This window comes from Scomber japonicus, chromosome 1, assembly GCF_027409825.1.
Source record: "Scomber japonicus isolate fScoJap1 chromosome 1, fScoJap1.pri, whole genome shotgun sequence".
Taxonomy (NCBI): Eukaryota; Metazoa; Chordata; class Actinopteri; order Scombriformes; family Scombridae; genus Scomber; species Scomber japonicus.
Window position 1 is genome coordinate 30509542 of NC_070578.1, and position 20979 is coordinate 30530520.

General features: G+C 39.9%; 1 protein-coding gene across 1 annotated transcript in view; it reads right to left on the reverse strand.

The window, feature by feature from the left end:
• Window positions 1-746: 746 nt before the first annotated feature.
• glceb (glucuronic acid epimerase b) overlaps window positions 747-20979 on the reverse strand; it is a 57591-nt gene continuing 37358 nt past the window's right edge. Inside the window, exons 3-6 of the mRNA XM_053323638.1 lie at window positions 19091-19620; window positions 11382-11627; window positions 5599-5891; window positions 747-5328 (exon numbers count right to left, since the gene is read on the reverse strand). Of these exons, the coding sequence (XP_053179613.1) occupies window positions 4597-5328; window positions 5599-5891; window positions 11382-11627; window positions 19091-19607 (1788 nt within the window). The 5' untranslated portion in view covers window positions 19608-19620 and the 3' untranslated portion in view covers window positions 747-4596. The remainder of the gene's footprint in view (window positions 5329-5598; window positions 5892-11381; window positions 11628-19090; window positions 19621-20979) is intronic.

The window sequence follows — 20979 nt, forward strand, 5'->3', positions numbered from 1 at the left end:
GGTACATCACATTCTCTTCCTTCTCATCTTCAGATTGGAGCTTTCAAAAGACACGATAAGAAGCCATTTATCCTGCAGCCAATGACCTTGATCAGTTCTTAGAGATTTAATTTCAATGTTGAAGTGTTTTTTTCCTTCTTTGTTAGATGGACTGAATATATCTTTTTTTATGTTTACGGATAACAAGGTAAGAACTAGATGTAATGTTATAGGAAATAAGGCTCGCACGTTCAGAAAACTCACTTCTACAGACTAGCTTTTATGTGATGTCATCTGCTTGTCTGTTCATTTTTCTTATTACTTTGTCGTAATTATTTTATATATTTTTACATTCTCATTATCTCCCACTGTATTCCATTGTCCTCTATTCTCATCCTGTCAATGCTAGCCTTGTTACCTTTCTCTATGTTGTATGTCTTGTTGTTTATTGTAATGCTTTTGCTTGCCTTGTCTGTCAAAGCCCTTTGTGAACTTTGTTTTTGAAAGGTATATAATAAATAAAGTATTATATACAGTAGATGTCAAAGAAGACAAAGAAAAGCAGGAAATCTTCATGACTGAAACCAAAGAATCAGAACAGCGGCAGATTAATTTTCCTAATCATATCATTGTTTCTGCTCTAAAATGTACATAAAAGACAATAAACCAGTCAAAACATCTGGACTGACTCTTCATTAAAATGCTGTTGTGATGTGAAACTGCAGAGTCTCTGTTAAACGAAGGAGAAGAAGAGATGAGACCAGGAGTTTAAGAAAAATGATTTTAATTTTTTTTTACACTTTTAAAAAGCAAGTTTTAAAGCACAAAGATTTACTCTGTATATAAACAACTCTCTTGCTTGGACTAAAAAATGGTAGCGTTTGCACATTGTGCTTGGATTGCAAAGTCTGTACAACCACTCTGGGTCTCCTGTGGTGACTCAATCCCAGTAAACATTTTATTGCATAAATCACATTTGACCTCAGTGGTCATATGTTGAAGTTTAAACAGATAGTGGAAAGACAGAGAAAATGAGGAGAAAGAAACTTTTATATCTATTACACAGTGAACAATAATAGCAGCTTTCTTAATGAAGGCGTTGCACATTGTCCTGAAACGAAAACAAAGTCATCTGAAAAGAAATACGACCAAAAATCATGTAACGAAAACGGCAATTGTGCTTTTGTCTATCGAGCAAAAAATCTGAAACGTCTGCAAATTATTCCAAGAAATTATGAATGATGCAAACACACACTTCAAAAAGACAAAAAGAAAAGAAGAAAACCTTTGAAGGAGAATTTGCAGCTATTGGCTCATTTCCCTTTTAAACAGTAGCCGACTAAATGCTAATCTCTAGTTGCACACGTCCCCTTTACGATAAGCGAGTTTTACATACCTTGTTTTTGCAGTAATCTATTGGACCTACTGTACATTTGAAAAAGTAGCATTTCTCAAAAGGCAGTGTCTCTTCGTGACATCTCCAAGGAGACTTAAGATCATTAAATGCTGAATGGAAACCGGTTTGCACAAAAATATACAAATTCAAATCAATGGACTTTGGTATAAACAAAATGAAGACAGTCATACACACACACACACACACGCGCACACACACCTTCCTTTCCTGAATGTTCAGCTTCCATTTAAACTACATGTTTCTACTTGTCCTGTTGAAATGAATGTAGGCCTATGAATGATGGCGTGTGTGTTCATGGGAAGAAAATATCACCAGGAAATGAATAAATCAAGCAGAGATTAACTGGGATTAACAAAACCTATACTCATCAACATCAACATAATTCCTTCCATCCACAGGATAAACCTTCATGACGGAGGATTAGGGCCACTTTTCAGAAAAGACTAGAGAATAAAGTCAAAATGTTTTAAGAATGAGGTTGTAAATCCAATTCAGTTAATTTTAAGACATATCTCAAGAAAGTAGGTATAATATTGTGAGTTTATCAGTTTAAAGTCCTTGCATTACTAGTTCATCTGAGAGCAAATGTTACATAATTGGGTAAATTAGATTCCATTTTCATGTATTTGGTTATCTATTTTTACCGTTGTGTCACTCCTTGTGCCCAAAGAGTCATAAATCCCATAATATTAAAACTTTTTCCTTCTCATATTCACACTTTATTCTTTAAATATTCAGACTTTATGCTCAAAATACTCATTATGTTTCATTACTTTTTTTCAGTCACAGATGAAGCTGGAAGGTCAGGGAAAGCTACTTGAAGTAATTTGACCACTCTGCTGTCTCTCTTTTTAGTTTCTCGCAGATGTTAAATCCAAATGAACCCGACACTTCTTTTGATTCATTCTTGGCAGCTCACACAACAACAGAAAGCTGGGAAGAACACTGTCTGGGAATATGTTTTCACCTCAAAAGGTTACACCAGCGTTTATGAAAATGATCAAAGAGAATCCGCCCTCTGCACTTCAGAGATGCCCGATTCCTCTGATTCTTCTGCCTCCCATTAATAATCTTTAAGGCAGATCGATGAAGGCCTCATTGATGCTGAGGGCTCCACTTTGTTTTGTTTGTGAGCGTGACGCCAGCGAACGCTGACTCATCCCCGACTGCCTTACCGCGCTCAGGCTCTCCAGCCTATTAGCCGGGTGAGTTGTCGGTGTCTCTTCGAGCCTCCTTCTCCTCGTACAGCAGTCGACAGGGCAGCGCTCAGATTAAAAACGGTGAGTTCATGCACCCACGGCAGCTGAGAGGAGAATCGAGAGCCCTCTGGGACCGACAGGCTCTTTACGTTTGTCAAGAATTCACCTCGGGCTTCAGTTCTCTTGGCATTGTCTATTTAAAATGTTATAAACCGACGTGCTAGTGCGATGCAGCTGCTGCCCACATGGATTTCTAGCTGAACGCACATCACAGGCTTCTACACCACCTACACTCATATGCTGCAATAATCATCTGGAAACATGAGTTATAGGCAAAATCCTTCTCAGATGAGCTTCCAAGTAAAACGGTCAAGAAAGGAGCGTGAAAATGTAGCTACAAATAATGGTGTTCAAACCCAGAGATATAAAGATTTTAATATGTAGTGAATGTCTAAGGATTTACTAAAAGATAATGTTCAAAGTTACATCTTGTGTGCATTTTTAAAAATCACCAGAGGGTCTCGTCTGACTGATCTGTGTGACACTTCAGGGGATTTTTCTACAGTATTCATCTTATCCATCCGGGACGGTGCATATTAACTGACATTAATTCAATTGTAAATGTGAGTTAGCCAGTACTGACTCTTTTACATGTGCGGCCCCTTTTCTGAGCAGATAAAAAATGATTGATTATAGGATCAGAAAGCTTACTGTACAAGCACGTGCATATTCAAAGTCCGCACGCCGGGGGATTCACTTCAAGGCTGATGGAAAAAAAGACTGATGGAAAATCTGACTCAATCTAGATCACGGCCGCTCTCTAACAGAGAGACAATGGTCCCTGATCAGTGAATCTCAGCTGCCTTTCTCCAGCAAACATTAATTTGTCATCAGCTGCGACCAATCTCGGTGCTTAATTGGCTCGACTGAGATCACAACCCAGGATCTCCGGAGTGGCAGCTGTGTGTTTTACTAACTAAGCTGAAGTATTTCTAGCTTCCTTCTGCGATGTGCATAAAAAGCATAGCAACACCTCAGCTCTGGCAGCCAATCAGGATAAATTATTAATTAGGATCATTTTAGGACCTGCAGCCTGGTAGCAGTGTAAGTCACATGACGATTATGCGGGAGCTCTTGGTCAGCTAGTGTGAGCTAAACACAGTGGAATTATGGGATGGACTCAAGGAGACTATCTGGTGGTGGAGCTGGTTTAACCATCAAATCAAACAGCTGATTTCAAGCAGCTCGTCAGGCTCAACCGTTCTGTAAAGACATGACGGCCAAATTATTACCTCTCATCTAACAGTTTAAAACACAATCTACTAAAATTACTGTAACTCATTGATTTGAAACTGATTTTATTTTCTTAAGGCTATGAGATTTGAAAAAAAACTGTTATAAAATCCAAAATGTTTCATATTGATAAGATTAGCGTGTTTTCTTTCCAACATCCTTCTCCAAATAATTTATATTATATTCTGTTATTTACAGTTTATTTGCTTCAATAAACTATGTTAATCTGGGATGAAATGGTAAAAAAATACAGTTGCAGAAGAGACTTGTGGCGGGTGCATCAAAGAATGCCGGAAAAGTGATTCTGTTTTAACTATTCGAGCAGTTTTATCTTTCTCTAAACGTCATATATTGTTATTTTAAACAACACACATTCTTCCTGAACACAAAAACACACACTCTGAAACTAGGTCTGTGCATAATTACAAACACTAGCTCAAGGAAAAAAGAAGAGAGGAGAGCTACAGTCGATGTTGCAGAAAGTATAAAACCTGCAACAGAGCACACGAGAAACTTTGAGTGTTGAGAGCTGCAGCAGACTGAACTCATCCTTTAGATTATGAACCTCAAACAGAACTGGGACACAAGATGTGAGCCGCCTCCTCACATCATTCATTCAATCCTCACACATACGCTATACTCAGCCTCTTTGCAGTCATCATCTCAGCTGTATATTATAGCAGGCCAAAGCACAACTAGACGGTTTGTCTAGTTGTGCTTGGCCCGAATCCCTTTCAAGTAATTTTTCCAGCGCTTCACCACATCCTTGAAGATGGGGGCGTTGTCTATGGATGCCAGCAGCTGTAGCTGGTTAATGTGCGTGGTGTGATAGTCCCAGCGTGCCAGGTTGGGCGCAGTGCCCAGCATGTAGTGGCGCAGGTCATAGATGCTCCCAGACCCAGTGTCATAGAGCGGAAGCATGGCCTTCAGCGACTCCATGCCGCGGCTGAACAGCTGCCCGGCCTCCCTGCCAACCTTCTCGCCAGCTGTCTCAGTCAAATCATAGAGTCCCAGCAGGGAGTAGATGAAACCATTGAGGACGAAGGAGCTGGGCGTGGTGGGGTATTCTTCATACCAGTCGTATTTGTTCATGAACACAGCTTTGACCCCGTGCTGCGCTGAAGGCACCTTGTAGGGTCCAACTGCCTTGAGGGCAGCGTTGAGGTAAGCCTGGTCCTTGGTGAGGAGGTAGGCTCTCACCAGGGTGGACATGGCCTGGCCCTGGGCCATGGCCGAGTACCAGCCGGGCTCCAGAGGCCGGAAGCCTTCCCCCAGTTTACGTGTGACCATGATGGGCCAGCCGCCATGTTCGTCCTGGTTGCGCAGCAGCCAGTCGCTGGCAGCATAGAAGGCGGCCATGTGGGCGGTGGTGGAGATAGTGACGTTGTCAACAAAGCCACGTCCATGTAGGACTAATCGCACCACCCGCCTGGGCATGATCTGAGAGAGATATCATGTGCAAATGCAGACAAAACAATTAAAACACTGAAATGAGAGCCTAGTGTCCAACGTCTTATAATTTGAAAATCTGCTTTTAAATGCTCATATCTTAATAAATCATAAATTACATTTTTTTAAAATTCTAACAATTTCAAATACTTCAGAATTGAGATAAAGATACAGCATTTAAAAAAAGTTTAGTAACACTTAAAAAATACTTTGCATTACAGATCATAGCTTACTAAAATCAACCAACAACATCACACTAACCTTCGTGGCCTTCACAGCCTTGGTGTTGGACAGTCCGACACCCTTCCTGAGGTCGGTGAGTAGGTCGCGGGTCAGAGTGCTCCAAGCGGTTCGCGGCCCGACGCCGTAGGTGATTTCCCGATCTTTGAAGGCAATGAGCTGTGAGCTGGTCACGTAGTGGATGGTGAAGGGCGGCCCTTTCTCTGTGGTCTCCAGGATCACAGTTACACTGCCGTTGGTGACGAACTTGATGTCCAAGCTGAGGATGAAGTCTTTGGAGTTACCCAGCTGCAGGGACACGCCGTCTGAAGACTCTGTGAAGGTGGCGGGGGGTGCAGATAAATAGGGAAGATGTTAAAAACACACATAACGAACCTGAACTGCAGCAGAAAAGTTTTCTAGTGTTTCTTCAGGTGCATCAGGTCAAAAAAACGACCAACCTCATTTGGCTGATTTAAAAAAAAAAAAACTTGTGATGAATATTGGATGACAATGGATTATTTTAAGCACATTGGCTGCAAGCTTTTTTCAGGGTGTCTGCCTCCTTTAACACACTCTGCTTTGATGTGTGTTTTCTATGATCGCTCGACTTCTTGTTCCCAAGATTCACTCTGTAGTCTCATTCTTAAATGATCAAGAACAGTCAGACAACTTTAGAGAAATTCTACGGTCAAAGTATCTTTTTTATTACCAGCGGTCTTGTATCGTTATTACATGTGTGAAGCGCCTTGCTCTGTGTGTCTGTGTGTGTGTGTGTCTGTGTGTGTGTGTGTGTGTAAGAGAAAGATGCACACACACACAGAGACAAGCCTCTCATGAGATGTACAGTACAGATGTGTCACTGCACACTGAGCTTAATTAGGAGGAGGACAGAAGCGAGGGAATAGAGAGGCAGAAATCTGAGGAAGAAGAACAGCAGCAGGATGGAAGAAGAAAGTGAAAGAAGAAGAAGGAGAATAAGAAGATGATACACTGCTGCAACTTTTCTATTTGCATCTCCACATTTTCTTCCCGGCGAATCTCAAAGACACCAACTGAGATGATATTCGGTTTCCACGCAGCCACCACTCCTCTTTACTGTATCTACTCTGTGCCAGCTCAGTTCAGGCACTTCTGCTCTGAATTCATTTCAACTCCCCGAAGCGCCGGCAGCTTCTGGAATAATCTCTCCTTTGGCCTTGTTACTTGGGTCTGTGCAGCGAAAAAACTCCCCAATAAACCTTTCCTAATCACAGCTCCCCAAAGGAAGGAGAGGGGGAGAAGAGTGTAGGAGTCAGGGGAAAAAAAAGGAGGGTAATGGAATGATGGGTCGCACAAGTGCTCTTAAAAGGGAAGAGAGTGAAAATGAGCCAATGGTGAGAAGACAATTGTAAATCAGAGACGGAGAGATCTCGCATGACATGAGCAGAGAGAGCGAAAGTAGACGAGGCCGACAGAGACACAAAGACAGTCGATCAGGGGGAGAATGAAGGAGAGAGCCAGTCTGGCAGGGGCCTCTGGATGACTACGGCTCTTTAATGCACTCATAAATCCATTACTTAAGGCAATGCAGAGAGTAAGTGGATTTGTACTCTGGCCCCGTGATTACTCTGCCATCAATAAAGGATGGGCAGGGAATATAGACGAGATTCCACCTCCTCAGTTCAGCTCTGCTCTCTGCCTGTTTAGCAATAAGAAATGAGACGGGGATGACATGCAGCTGGAAATATGTCAGCGTAAATCGACGCTTGTGTACATGAGTGAGAGTGGGAGACGAACACTTGTTAACACATGTATGTGTACGTGTTGCGCACGTGACGATCCAAGCGACATCAGTCACAAAGCACATGTGATTATTCATCCACACTGACTGGTGACACACATAGCTTATATAAATATACTCACCACCCTTGGAAGTTTAAAAAAAATAAAAAATAATGTTTTATTGTCTGACAGTTTGTTTGTTTTTAATCAGCGGAAAAAGCTCTTTAATGTCAAAGTGAAATCAGATCTCCACAAAGTGATCTCAATTTAGAGCTGCAACAATTAGTCGAGCAACAGAATATTAATCAGAAGCTGTTATGATAATTAATTGTCATTTTTTTAAGCATTAATGCAAACGATTTGATGTTTTCAGCTTCTCAAATGCTTTGTTTTTCTTTACAGTGATTATCTTCAGGTTTAAGACTGCTGATCGGATGAAACAATATATTTAACATCTAACATCTCTATTTAACATCTCAAACAAAGTGCAACAGTCATTTTAAAGACCAAGAATAATCATTAGTTGCTGCCCTATCTAAATTAATTTAAAACATAATTCAGTAAAAACACAATTTGCATGTTTGTGGAAGTATTCACCTCCTCCCCGTCAGTATTTAGTCGATGCACCTTTGGCAGAATTTGCAGCCTTGACTTTGTCTCTTATCAGTTTTATACATTTGTAAACTGATATTTTTCTCACGTCAGTTCTTGTTTGCTAACCTGCTCAATCTCTGGCAGGTTGCACAACGATCAGGAGTCAATAGACTTCTTTTTTCCAAGTCCAACCACAAGTTCAGATTGAGATCTGGACTCTGGCTCGGCCACTAGATATGTGTTTTTGGTTTGACGTTAAAAAGGGACTTTTTCTTTTTGATCAGTGCCAAAAAAGCATCCTGCATTATATCTGCTTTGATTCAATATTGTAAACAAGGCTGACGCTAATGATTATTTTCATAATTGATTAAATGGTAAATGGCTGCATTTATATAGCGCTTTTATCCACAGTTCATTTACCCATTCAAACTCACACACAGACACAGACACACACACACACACACACCAGCAGAGAGCTACCATGCAAGGTGCCACCCTGACTTAACTTATAATAACTTATAATACGGTTATTATTTCATTACTAACAACTTTTTATCCATGAGCGGATTCAGAAAATACAGGTGCTCAGTGGTGGACCACGTTCGTGCAGGAATGTGCAGATGGTAGATGGTAGGTTATTATCAAGGGACAGACGATTGATCCACTTGTCAGAGGATTTGAGAGGCTGTTCAACACCAGCGCCCTAGATACAGTAAGGAGGAAAAATGAGAGACCCAAACAGAAAGAAAGGAGTAGGAGGATGTGGAGGGAGGGGAGGACGGAAAGAGAAACTGACAGCAGAGGGAAGAAAACAAGGAAATTTTAGATGAGTTTTCTGATGAGAGAGCAAAATAAACAGATAGAAAAAAGAACGATTGCAATGTTTAGGAAGTACAAGAGGGCTGAGGGGTTGATAAGTGGGTGGAAATGGGTAGAAAGTGGTGGAGGAGAGACTGAAATCTAGGGGTAGATGAAAAAGATTAATGGAGAATGAACACTGGAGAGGGAGGGCCGAGTGGGTGATGAGAGGAGTGATGATGAAAACATGATGATGACAAGAAAGGAGAGAGAGAGAGAGAGAGAGCAATGATGGGGAGTTGGAGCTGTGAGACAAGGTGAGCGAGGAGCAGAGAGGGAAAAGAGAAAAAAAAGTGTGGAGAAGATGAAATGAAAAGAAATTGTTGATGATAAGAAGCTGAGAGAGAGAATTAGGAGGAGAGGAAAATTACAGTAGAGACAGCATCTCAACAGAGGACAGAGAGAGAGAGAGAAAGAGAGAGAGAGGGCGCCCTGGAAATATCAGCAGGAGATCAGACAGCTCACTGTCAGCACCGGCTAAAACATTTTGATTTCTCCCAATTCCAAAAATAACTCTGAAAATTATCTAGTGGCCATGGTCAGCTGTGAAACTAGGCCAGACTTCCAATCTTTGTTATCATCATTTTATTTATAGTTTAGATATTCAAACCACTAACAGGTGTACAGCACACAGTCTGTACCCAATTACCCAAAACTGTTTTTAATGGAAATATGAAAGTTACACTGTGTGTCTCCTGTAAGGACTTTTCCATCATCAATTAATCTGCTGATCATTTTCTTGATTAATTGATCCATCAGTTAATAGATGACATCTTAAAACTGCTTCTTTAGTCGGACAACAGTCCAAAACCTAAAGGTATTAAATTTATTATCACATGAGACAAAGAAAAGCAGCATTTTGTAGCTCTGAATACAATCCTGTTTGAGACGAAGGACAACAGAACTAAAGAGGGAGGGAGTTTTTCCCCCTTCTTTATATTTTTTCTCCTTATAGATCCATTTTTAGATAAATAAAGGAGAAATATGCACATAATGATCAACTGTACAGTCTGAGGGAGGCTGGAGGAGACTCTGATACAATGTGACTGCGGTAAATTAAATTAAGAGCCCCTTGGAGTTGAAGCGGTGCAATATCCCACCAAGGACAGTGACATCCTTCAGTCAGTGTCACTTCTGAAGGCATATTCATTAATTAAGCACTTTTGTGATATAAAACAGATCATTTGGGGATTTTCAATTCTCAAATCTAGCTAAATACCATTTTTGTGTCAACTCATCAGAGACCTTCACATCATAACAAATGATTCTATCATGTTATGAGAATAATTTCTTAACTACAGAAAGGTTGATTAAAATACACGGTTTGTTTAATCCTTCACTTCTTCTAAATCACTTGTGACAATGTTAAAGTTGATGATATCTGACTGACGACCACTAAATGACACAATTGAGTGCTCTCCGCTGTAGCATTCAGAGCTAACATTAGCTTCACAGACTGACAGCACGAGTTGCTTCAAAGCCTCGAATCCTGGAGAGAGACTAGACTGATAAACTTAATAGATTAATATGTTTGACATGATAAAAGATGAACCTGGTGATATTCAATATTCCTCTTACTGATGATAAATACTTATTTATAGACTAAAATTGACAATGAATTGATCCTGCTAGAGAAATATTGCCTTTGAAGTCAAAGCTGATATAAAGTAGCTTATGCCTTTATATTGTAGAGTACAGGCTGACATGTTCCTTCATTACAATAAAGTCTAGTAATGTTGTTTAATTTAAGTGGATCCCAAACTGTCCTGCTGCTTTTTTAGATGTGAAAGCACATTTTTCAAGCTTCAAGTCCATTTTTTAATATTTACTTCTTCAGTAGGAACAAATTGACTTAGGGCAGAGTGACACAGTGAAGGTAGGAAACATGGAAAGTACTGAAAGATGGACTTTGTATGTTTATGGGATTGACAATAAAACAACACAATAGTTTCAGCTCCATCCTTTAAAGTTTGAGCTTTAGTTTTCTGATGACTGTTCTCCATCCACCAGCTGTTGATCATTTTAATCTGACAGCGTGGCACGATCACCTGCACTGTTTCGCCGAAGAGACGCGCTGTTGGTCTCTCTGATAAGCAAACAGTCTTCTAGCTTTCATTAGAACGGACAGACGACAGCCTAAAGCTTTATTTCGTCCTTTAACCAACAAACAGGATTAAGCATAATTGGCTACAGCTGATAACGTTTGCAGACAACAAGTCAGTTCAAACACTGGTATTCATCCTAAAAGCTGAAGCTAAAGTCTGCAGTGAAATCAATGTTGACTACAAGACTTTCTGTCTTTACCACCACTGGGAATCTTCACAATACATCCACACACGGCACAATGTCTGACTAAGTGAACAAAATAGGAGGAAATGTGTGATGTGGGTTCTTTAATTATCATTTTTGTACAGAATCTGTCATAATGTGTTGAGTCCACCATCGATGAACGCAGTCTGCTGGTATTCTAACGCTGTGGCAGTGACTCACCGCAGACTATCATCCCCGTCCTGAGGGTGTCGTTACACATCGAGCCTCTTACAGCCACAGTTAACAGGAGATAAGCTCCTTGCCCTCAGGCCATCTGGGCTTGTGGACGGCTTACGTACCTGGAGCACTGAACTGACGCACGGAGGTGGTGCGGGTCTTGTCGTAGATGCGGCTGAGACTGCAACCTTTCGGCACACTCCAGGGTGCTGTGCTGGCTCGGCTATCTCTCTCCTCAGCTGTATCGTAGATCTCCACGTGGGGCGGGCGCTCAGTCAGGTTTTTGCTGTAATGGCTTAAGCCGTACTGGGCGATCTGGATGGCGTAGAAGTAGCCTTGAGGACCCCACTGAGTGGACAGAGGCACACCTGGGTGGAAGAGAGGGAAGAAAAGGAGGAAAATGATGTCAAGTAAATATAGAAAATGACCTCCTTACATGTGAGATGTGTCTGTGGTTGGTTGTCGTCTTCTGGTTATCAGTTTAAATGCTTCAAGCTAATTTCAAGCACAAGTTCCTTTTTGGATAGCAGTTGTCATAACGCCTTTTTTTTTTGGCTTGAGGAAAAACTGAATCTGTTGGTTAGTGACACTGTCATATCGATAAAATTGTCCTGAAATTAATTAGTGATGCCAAACACAAATCTCACTAGTAATCTGACGGGGCTGACTGTGGCTGTGACAAATTTCTTGTAACACAGACACAGAAGACAATAGAAAATGGCCACTGCTAAAGAGAAGGAGAAAAAAAGAAGAGGTTAGAAAGAAAGAGCACCTGCTCTGGTAAATGTGGTGAAATTCAAGTTAATCTACCGTGTTTCACCAGAGGCGAGTTTCCCTGCTTACATGGCCAGAAATAGCTCCAGCAGAAGAATCACTCTGATTAACAGATAGTTCACTTAAAGAGCTTCTGACAGAGAGAGCACAAGTGTAACTCAAACCCCCCATTCTTCTGAGAGGAAGACCAGAATATACACAGATTAGACTCCTTATGTAGTAATTTAATATTCTCTGTTTTATTGTATCCAACAGGAAGGATCTTGCACAAAAGACTCGTTCTCTGACATGCAGATTCTGTTGTTGGCCCGAAATGCAAAAAACATTCACAAACATTTGGACTACAAAATGAAATAAACCTAAGTGTTGGCAAAAGTATGGCAAAATGATCTTTTGAGTGTCTTTTTTTCTATGACAGTAAACTGAAAATCTTGGGTTGTGGACTTTTGGTTGTAACACTAGGTGTCATCTTCTGACATTTCATAGGCCAAACGACTAATCAGTTAATCCAGAAAACAAATGAGAGATTAATCACTAATTATCATTTAATCACTGAACTGTACTCTTTAATTCTTTTCTTATTTAGATATTTAAATATCCATATATTTTTAAATAAGAAAAATATCCAAAAACTTTCAAGTTATATGTACAATAAGAGGACTGATTTCAGAATACTGTATATACAAATATACACATACACATCAATACATATCTGTCACTCTATTTTTTGCCTTTAACGTTGTAACAGTACGTGCATTTGTCCCAAACCATCACAGTATGGACGCTATAGTTTGGTGCATGCAGCTGTTACAATAAAGTCTGTGACCCAAACAATTACTATCAAAATAGTTTCATAATTCACAAACCCACATACACAAAGACATGTGGAACAATAATTCTACAGTGCGAGTTCAACCTGCGGTGCACCATTAGCACACTACTGGATATATGCTAACCAGCTTAGCCAAGGTAGCCTGTGGTGTCACTGCCGTCACAATGACAAATGAGAGACCAATAACACTGATGGAGTGCAACGCTATCATTAAAATATACTCCATTCTCTCTGTAGAGAAACAATTCTGTGTCTCCCCGTCCCCCTCCTCTCTCTATGAGGCTTGATCACTATTTGAAATGAGGGCACAAATGTATTTATTTATTTGTTTAATGTTTATTTTTTGGGGACACATATGTAGCACGGGCCAGTGCTGCATGCCACATTATAGCTGCAAAGTTGTCACAAACAACTCATGACTGAGAACTGATTTGATGTATGTGTAGATAACAACCCAAATCCCACCCCTCCCCTCCCCTTCCTACACACACACGCACACACAAACACAAACACACACACACACACACAAACAGTTCTCCATGCCCATCTTGTTACTGGCATCTCCCTTGACAACTTAAGTCAAATGACTGTCAAAATCCAACCACTGTGCCTCTCACTGAATAACACTGAGTAATCCGTGTGGAACTGACTGTTAAGCCTCCACATATTTTCACAACTCCCGAGATGACTTTTCTAGAAATCTGAGAAACTAGGTCTTTTGCCAATCAAAGCAGGCTCTTAGCCTACTGCATTTGATGTAGCAGAAGATTCACTATTACTCGTAGTAGCTGCAGCTTATTTTCCTCCTTATTTTTTAAAACACTAGCCTTTTTTTCTACTTCTCACCTGTCAACAAACATTTGAAATATTTTAAGCTGATCGTAAAAACTGGTGTATAAGTCACACCGGTGTATGAGACGCAGTCTATTTTGGGGGATGTTATGCTGGGAAAAACATTTTTGTATTAGAGACTGCTTTATTTGAATGCACCAGTAGTTATTAATTATAAAATAATAATTAACATATATTAATTCTCCTTTCAATTTACTTTTATTTGAAAGACAATCAAAACACGCATATTACATCTGAAACAGTGTGTCGGGTTAATGGTTAAAGGTTTCAGTTTGATTTGTTTAACTGAACTGGACTGGTATATTAACTCAGACTGGGTTCAGGTTAGGCTATGAGTTTCAATTAAACCTTTTAAAAGAACACAGGAAGCTATTTGCTTACTGGAGTCCAAAAACTCTTCATCAGAGCTGTCACTGTGTGCAAATATTGTGCTGGAGTGACTGTAAGTCTCACCAAGCACACTGTCCCTGGACTCTGTCTCAGTCCCAGAGTCAAACAAATACTTCTGAATACACTGAATCAGAACCAGCCGGTGAACCTGCATAGTTTTATTTTATATTTTTCTGTACAACATACAGCAGGAATGGGTCATCAATAATTTATCTATTTTCATTTGCTGTCGACACAGCTGGAGCGCACAGCACCTGCTTGACATCGCCGTTTATAGGACGTTATAGTTCATAAGTGTGGACGTTGACATCGTTATCGTTACAGTCATCATTCTTAGTGTGGATGGCCCTTTATATACCTATAACCATATGCAGATCAAACCGCTCTCTGAGACGTAACCCACTTTTAAATGAAAAAAAAATTAAATTAATACACAAAATGACTGTAATATGCAATGTGAAGTAGACCGATACTGGATTTTAGGGGTTGATACGAACAATTTTTCCATATTGACTTATTGTCAGATAACGTTTATACAGAATATACATTGAATTACACAGTGTGAAGATATGTAATGGACATTGATATTTTACAGCTGAACAACAAACTTCATTGTATAAAATGACGTCAGTGCTCTGAAACTCACTGGGAATTTAATCATTATAATTAGCTGTGAATAAAAAAACAAGAACAAAAAAAAACATTCATATATTAATGTGAAGGAACTGCTCACAAACTAACTGAGATTTATGACTAATTTTTGTCTCTTTGTAGCTTTTAGCTTCCTTTAGCTAAACCATTTTGGATTTAAAGCAAACAAACTCAGACAGCTGAAGTGTAGAAATAAATGTGTGAAGAAAAAAACAAGGATTTTGCTCAAAGTGGATAACTGGACTTGTATGAGCTGGCCTTACACATGACTCCAGAGGGATGCTTATGTTATCCTGGTTCCTTAGCCTTCGCCCCGCCAGTTTTAAAAGTCAATGATGTATTGGGTATTTATTCATAGCAAAAATGTTGTGTTCTCCCTCTAGTGGCCTAATAGCTTCATACATGTTTAACATCTGTATTTAACACTCGACACTCTGCAGGAGCTGCTTGTACCCTGGCTGGTAACATGAAAAAGGTTTTCGGACAGCAGCACAGATGAAAAGAGTAACGCCTGCACGCTCGCTAAAACCACAACTTCATTCGATTTTTGACTTGGCAAAGATCCAACTGGGATTGAAACACTGTCCGCCCAAATTTAATTTGTGGTTTGGAGTCGTTGTAACCGGGCTGTAGCCTCAACGTGCCTAGCCTTCAGTATGTTCAAAGACTCATTCGTCCTCACATGCCTTCACATCAAAGTGCTGCACTCATCTTGGTCAGCAGATTGAGTGTGTACAGGTGTTGTAACAGAGGAGAGGATGTGTCATGTACATGTTTGCATGAGTGTGAATGTGTGCATTTCATCCAAAAGGAGAAAGATCCTGATTTCAGACAGTGTTGTTAAGACCGGATTAACAACTTCCACTAATGAGAGTGTCATTATTCTTCACTTTGCTTCTTTTCTGGAGTCTCTGGTGCAACGAGTGAAAGTAAAAACCTCCATTTCTAACCCTCGACTATAAAACCATAAGCCCTACAGGGGATGTGACAAGTTAAAGCACATAAAAGTGCTGTTTGTGATGCTTTTTTCCAGAGTCCGTGTAATAACATGAGCCTTGAGAGAATACATTTGCATTAAAATGACTAACTGTAAGTTTAGGACTAATTTGTCTGAAAAACCGATGATGTTAAGCAGTTTTCTGCCCAACCCCATCATGGCTTTAAGAAACCAGCAACTGCTTGAACCGGAGATACCAGTTTAATGATCTGGATGCAAGATTTTGACATCCCAACAGAATATGTTAGGAGCTAAATTGATGTATTGAAAAAAAGAGGCATCAAAACATTTCCCGCATATTGCTGAGGATCCTGTTTAGTAACTTTTCCATGGACAGCAGGGTGCGTTAGAATGGAAATGCTCTTGTGACCTTGTTTAAGCTCTGCGGCACCTCTGACTGTGACAGGCTAGTTAATGAACTGCTATTTTCACCTATAAAAATGTGCTAAGTTGAAGAGAGGTGAGTATGCTTGTGCACGCGGAGTGCTAAATAGCAAGGAGCCTTGAGCTTAATTAATGGGCCTCTGTAAATTGTGTGTGTGTGCGCCAGTGTGAGTGTTGATGTGTTTCCTCGGTTTTGTACAAAAAGAAATGGTCGACAGGAAATGGGAGGGTGAGAATAACTTGGCTCCCCTCTGCTGGGCCCCGAGGTACCAATGGATTTGGCTCGGCTGACCCATTTTCCACTATATACAACACCAGTCAGAAGTTTGGACGCACCTTTCCATTCACATAAAAAAGGAAGAGTGTCTAAACTTTTGACTTGTGCTGCAGGTTCACTTTAATACCTGTGAAACAATTAGAGGACACGTTCACGGTTTTTCAAGTCTGTCCTAAATATAACAGTCAGGTGCCCGTATAAACACTGTAAGAGGTTTTCCTTGTTAAACTCAGACCTCCTGTTCATGACTATTATAAGATCCCCTTCAAATATGCTTTCAATGTAAGTGATGGGGCCAAAATCCACAGTGTGTCCACTGTCATTTTGTGCCAAAACACATTTAATAGTTAATCTGTGGATTTTGGAGCCCTTCACTTACTGTACATTCTAAATGCATTATAAAGGGATCTTATGGTCTTTATGCAGGAAGAGCAGCAGGAATGATTATGATTATAAACCTGTTTAAATGTTCTTGGAAGGCATCTGACTGTTGTTTTAAGACAGAATTGATGTGATTTAAGGTTACAGAGGCATAATTTGTGACTTACAGAAGTTTTTATATGGATGATGTTTCAGTTAAAAGTGACAATAAGTTCTGCAAAAATAAAACTATATATTTATTAAAATAATTTAAACGTCATAAATTGCTTTTCTCCGACTGACTGATGATGTCACAATCTCACAAAAAGTGTGTGACAGAATAACACACAGGACTCCTGAGTGTTGTGCCGTTTCTGTGATGAACAGAAAAGCAGATTTTTGTCACCACGTTTGAAAAAACAAAAAACAAATGCCAATGTGGGAAATTGCACTATCCATCTCAGCAAAAATACCTATTTACTGCCGGCCAATTACTTTCACAGACAGTGGCTATCATTACTCATCAAGGTAACCTGACACTTTACCAATGAATATATCATTTATTACAACTCACCACAAAAACAAAAGGCTTGCTTCTTGAGTGGAAATGGACTCAGGACTGACTCCACTTCTACTCCTGTTACCTTCACTTTTAACCATATTTCAGTAGGTAAGTAAAGGAACTGTATTTTTAGTCCTTGATGAGGTTCAGTTTATCTTTTCTTTTACTGGCAGCTTCAGGTTATTGATAATAAAAGAAGGATAATGAATATCTATTTTGTCATTTCAGGCGAGTACACAGTGCCACTTCTTCAAGCGAGTGGAGGACAGAACTATATTAATGACAATGTGGTTTCGACTAATAGCCTTTTAAAATGAGCTATCGATCCTTCCTGGCAATTATTTTAACGGGAACCTTGAAAAGAAAACAACTTTTGAGGAGGGACTCTCACTTCACAGACATCCAACAAGATCTCCAAAAAATAAAAAAGAGAAAAAAATAAGTCTCAATGAAGAAAAGAAACATTTTTAATTGACTTGACATTAATCACATTTGATAGCGTTAGTGTTACAGAGAGGCTAATAGCGTCTGGGAATAGGTGGCAGAGATTGAGTGGGTTCTGAACTATCTTGTTAATCAAGTCTTAATTCACTTTCACACACATCAAATGGGAGAATTTAAGATGCATCACTTGTTTGAGACAGACCTCATTCTGTACATCACATGTCTCTAGTAGTAACTTCGACGTATTTGGACTCCATACACTGAGTCTGCCTTGTGTGGGTGGTGGATGCAACAGAATGTGGAAGTCGGGTGGTTTTGACACCATGGAGGAGAAAACACCACCGAATGCTGAATCTCATCTCACTTTATACATTCATGAAAATGCAGCGTTTCTGATTAAAAGGTGGAATTTTTGAGTGGAAAAATATCTACTTTGCATCTTGTGTCTTCCTTTTCGATCCTTAATACACGTCTTAAAGTAGTTTAAATGTGTCACATGTAGCTGTGAATTCAGAAAGTGTATTTAAATGTTTTATTTGCCCTTCCTTGTAAAATAGTTATTGTATCTGAGCAGAAGAAGTTAGGGATGCTTAAAATACTGATGTTCATATGCATAATGATTACATTTATGCAAGCACCACTTCAGCTCCTCAGGCAGGAGTGATCTGCCTGAGAAAATAAGGCTGGCTTTTTAAAATCTTGTCTTAAATCATGCTTTTATCCTCAGAGCTTATTCTGATTTTACTTGAAGTTTTTTTTTATTTTACATGATTGGAATTTATTCCATCTATTTTATTCTGGTTCTGTCACTATCCTTTGTTACTGAAGTTGTTTATTTGATTTTATTATTATTTTATTCTAATTATTTATAATCAGCTGCAATCTGCCGTCCCTCCAGCACACAGAGGTGAGCAGGAAAGATCATGGCCGACCCCTCCTACCGCTGACTTTTTGTAATGCTCCCCTTCGGCAAGAGGCTGAGGTCTTGTCAAGACCAAAACCTCATGCCACAAGAAGAGTTTCTTCCTGTCTGCAGCCGGCCTCTTATTGCATTATTAACTGCACACTGCATATCTTGTTTACTCCTGGTCAATATTTAGTCTCCTAGTCTCATTCTCCTCTATTTATGTGTCAGCTTTTCTTGCTGGGAATATATATTATACATATATTTTTATTTATTATTTTTTTATTTTTGTGTATAATTTTGACTGTTTTGCAACCCTACCTATGATATGTGGATTTTAAGATCTTACATAGTAAATATTCTAACATGTCTCTGTGATGACTGTAAATAAATTAAAGTCTTACCTTCTACTCCACTTATACACTTGACACGGTCGCGGACCTCCACGTTGTATCCCTCAAAGGACATGAAGACCCCATCGGGATGATAGGGCTCACGCTGTGTGTACACCTTCGAGTAGCTGTGCTGGAACTCAAAACGATCGTAGCCGTCATATTGCACTACTTTGCCGTACACCTCAAAGTACTTCTCCATCCAACTGAAGGGCAGGTAGACCTCTGCACCCTCCCGCCGGCCTTTGATTGTAGATTCATCGTTGATCAGGCAGTCGATTTCTTCGTACTTGATCCCATTGACAACACCGACGACAGGTGGGGGTTCTGGAGGCTGCGGAGGGTGTTGCTGGCTGCTGATGCTAGCATCTCCCACCCTGGGACTTGGAGCCACGAAGGCAGCGCGGGGCAGGAAGTGAAGGGCGGTGTCGCTGGAGCAGCGGTTCCACAGTAACACAGTGATGAGTGTGAAGAGGGCGCAGATAACGATGAGGGTCTTGTAGTTCACCCGAGCAGCCAGGCAGCGCATGGTCACAACTCACCTGCAGGGACACAAACACACAGGATGAAGTTAGAAGCACCTACGATTGATATTTTGTTGAGGCAAACTAAGATGTCATCTAGTCAAATGTCAGCACCGTAGACCAGCAGCCTGCAGTGAAATATGAGATAGCAAGCTTATCGGTCAAAAGCCCAAACAGTACTGAGTCATCATATTCCACTGAATCACTATTATTTAAGAGCAAATGAATATATTCACATGAATACAACAGAAATCAGGTTACAAAGGAAATCAGATGACATGTTAACAAGCAACCTTGTTATTATGAAGTTTTCATTTCAGCAAATCAGTAATCATTTCTCCCAGGGCTTACAGGACAGTTTTTTGTCTGGACATGTGGATCGACAGCGAGAAAGGCTACAACTAACGATTATTTTCAATTAACCTATTACCTTCCAATCATTTTCTCATCTAATCAAATATTCATATGGTTCATAAAATGTCCACTCCAAGTTCCCAGAGCCCGTGTTAGTCTTCGACATGTCTCGTCTTGTCAGACCAGAGTCTAAAGACAATCTAATGGTAAAAATATTAAAGATAATATGTTTATTATAATCATAAATGTTCACATTTGGTAAGCTGCAATCAGTGAATTTATGCCATTTTTGCTTAAACAATTAAAAAGGACAAACTGTTGCATCTCTACTTGTGAGAGTTTTTAAAAATTCAATATATTCATGCAGTGAGGACAAACAGTCAAAAGTTTGCTGTGATGACAATATTTTCTTTAAGTCTTTCATACACACACACACACACACACACACACACACACACACACACACACACACACACACACACACACACACACACACACACACACACACACACACACACACACACACACACGGAATTTAGTCAAGAAATCAGCTTCCTCCATTATGTATCAACCTGGGGAGAGTCAGGTTTCTCTAATCTCATATCTTGAATACTGCTTCGAGTTTCTCGTTTACATGACGTTTAAGAAATCATTTTACTGCAGACGGGCCGACTGTAATCTGATAACCAACCTGTAACCCTTTAATGTTCTAGTTAACTGGATTATCTGTTCATTTCTATCAAATATATATCATTATTATTATTATTAAATAAAGTTAGGTTGTTAGGGAAAATATAAACTATTTCACCAACTTTTTGCATGTAAATTAACTGCCTGATGAAAGACGGCAGCTTGTGGAAAACAACTGTGATTCTCTCATTCTTTCATCAAACACAGCACGAACCCGAGAGGATGCTGCTTGGAACAACTTTCCCTAAATAGATGACAAGTTGTAATTTGTGTCAAACACGTTTTTTTGCTTGGTCTTCTCACTTTTGTTTGGTGGATGAGTCAGATGCACCT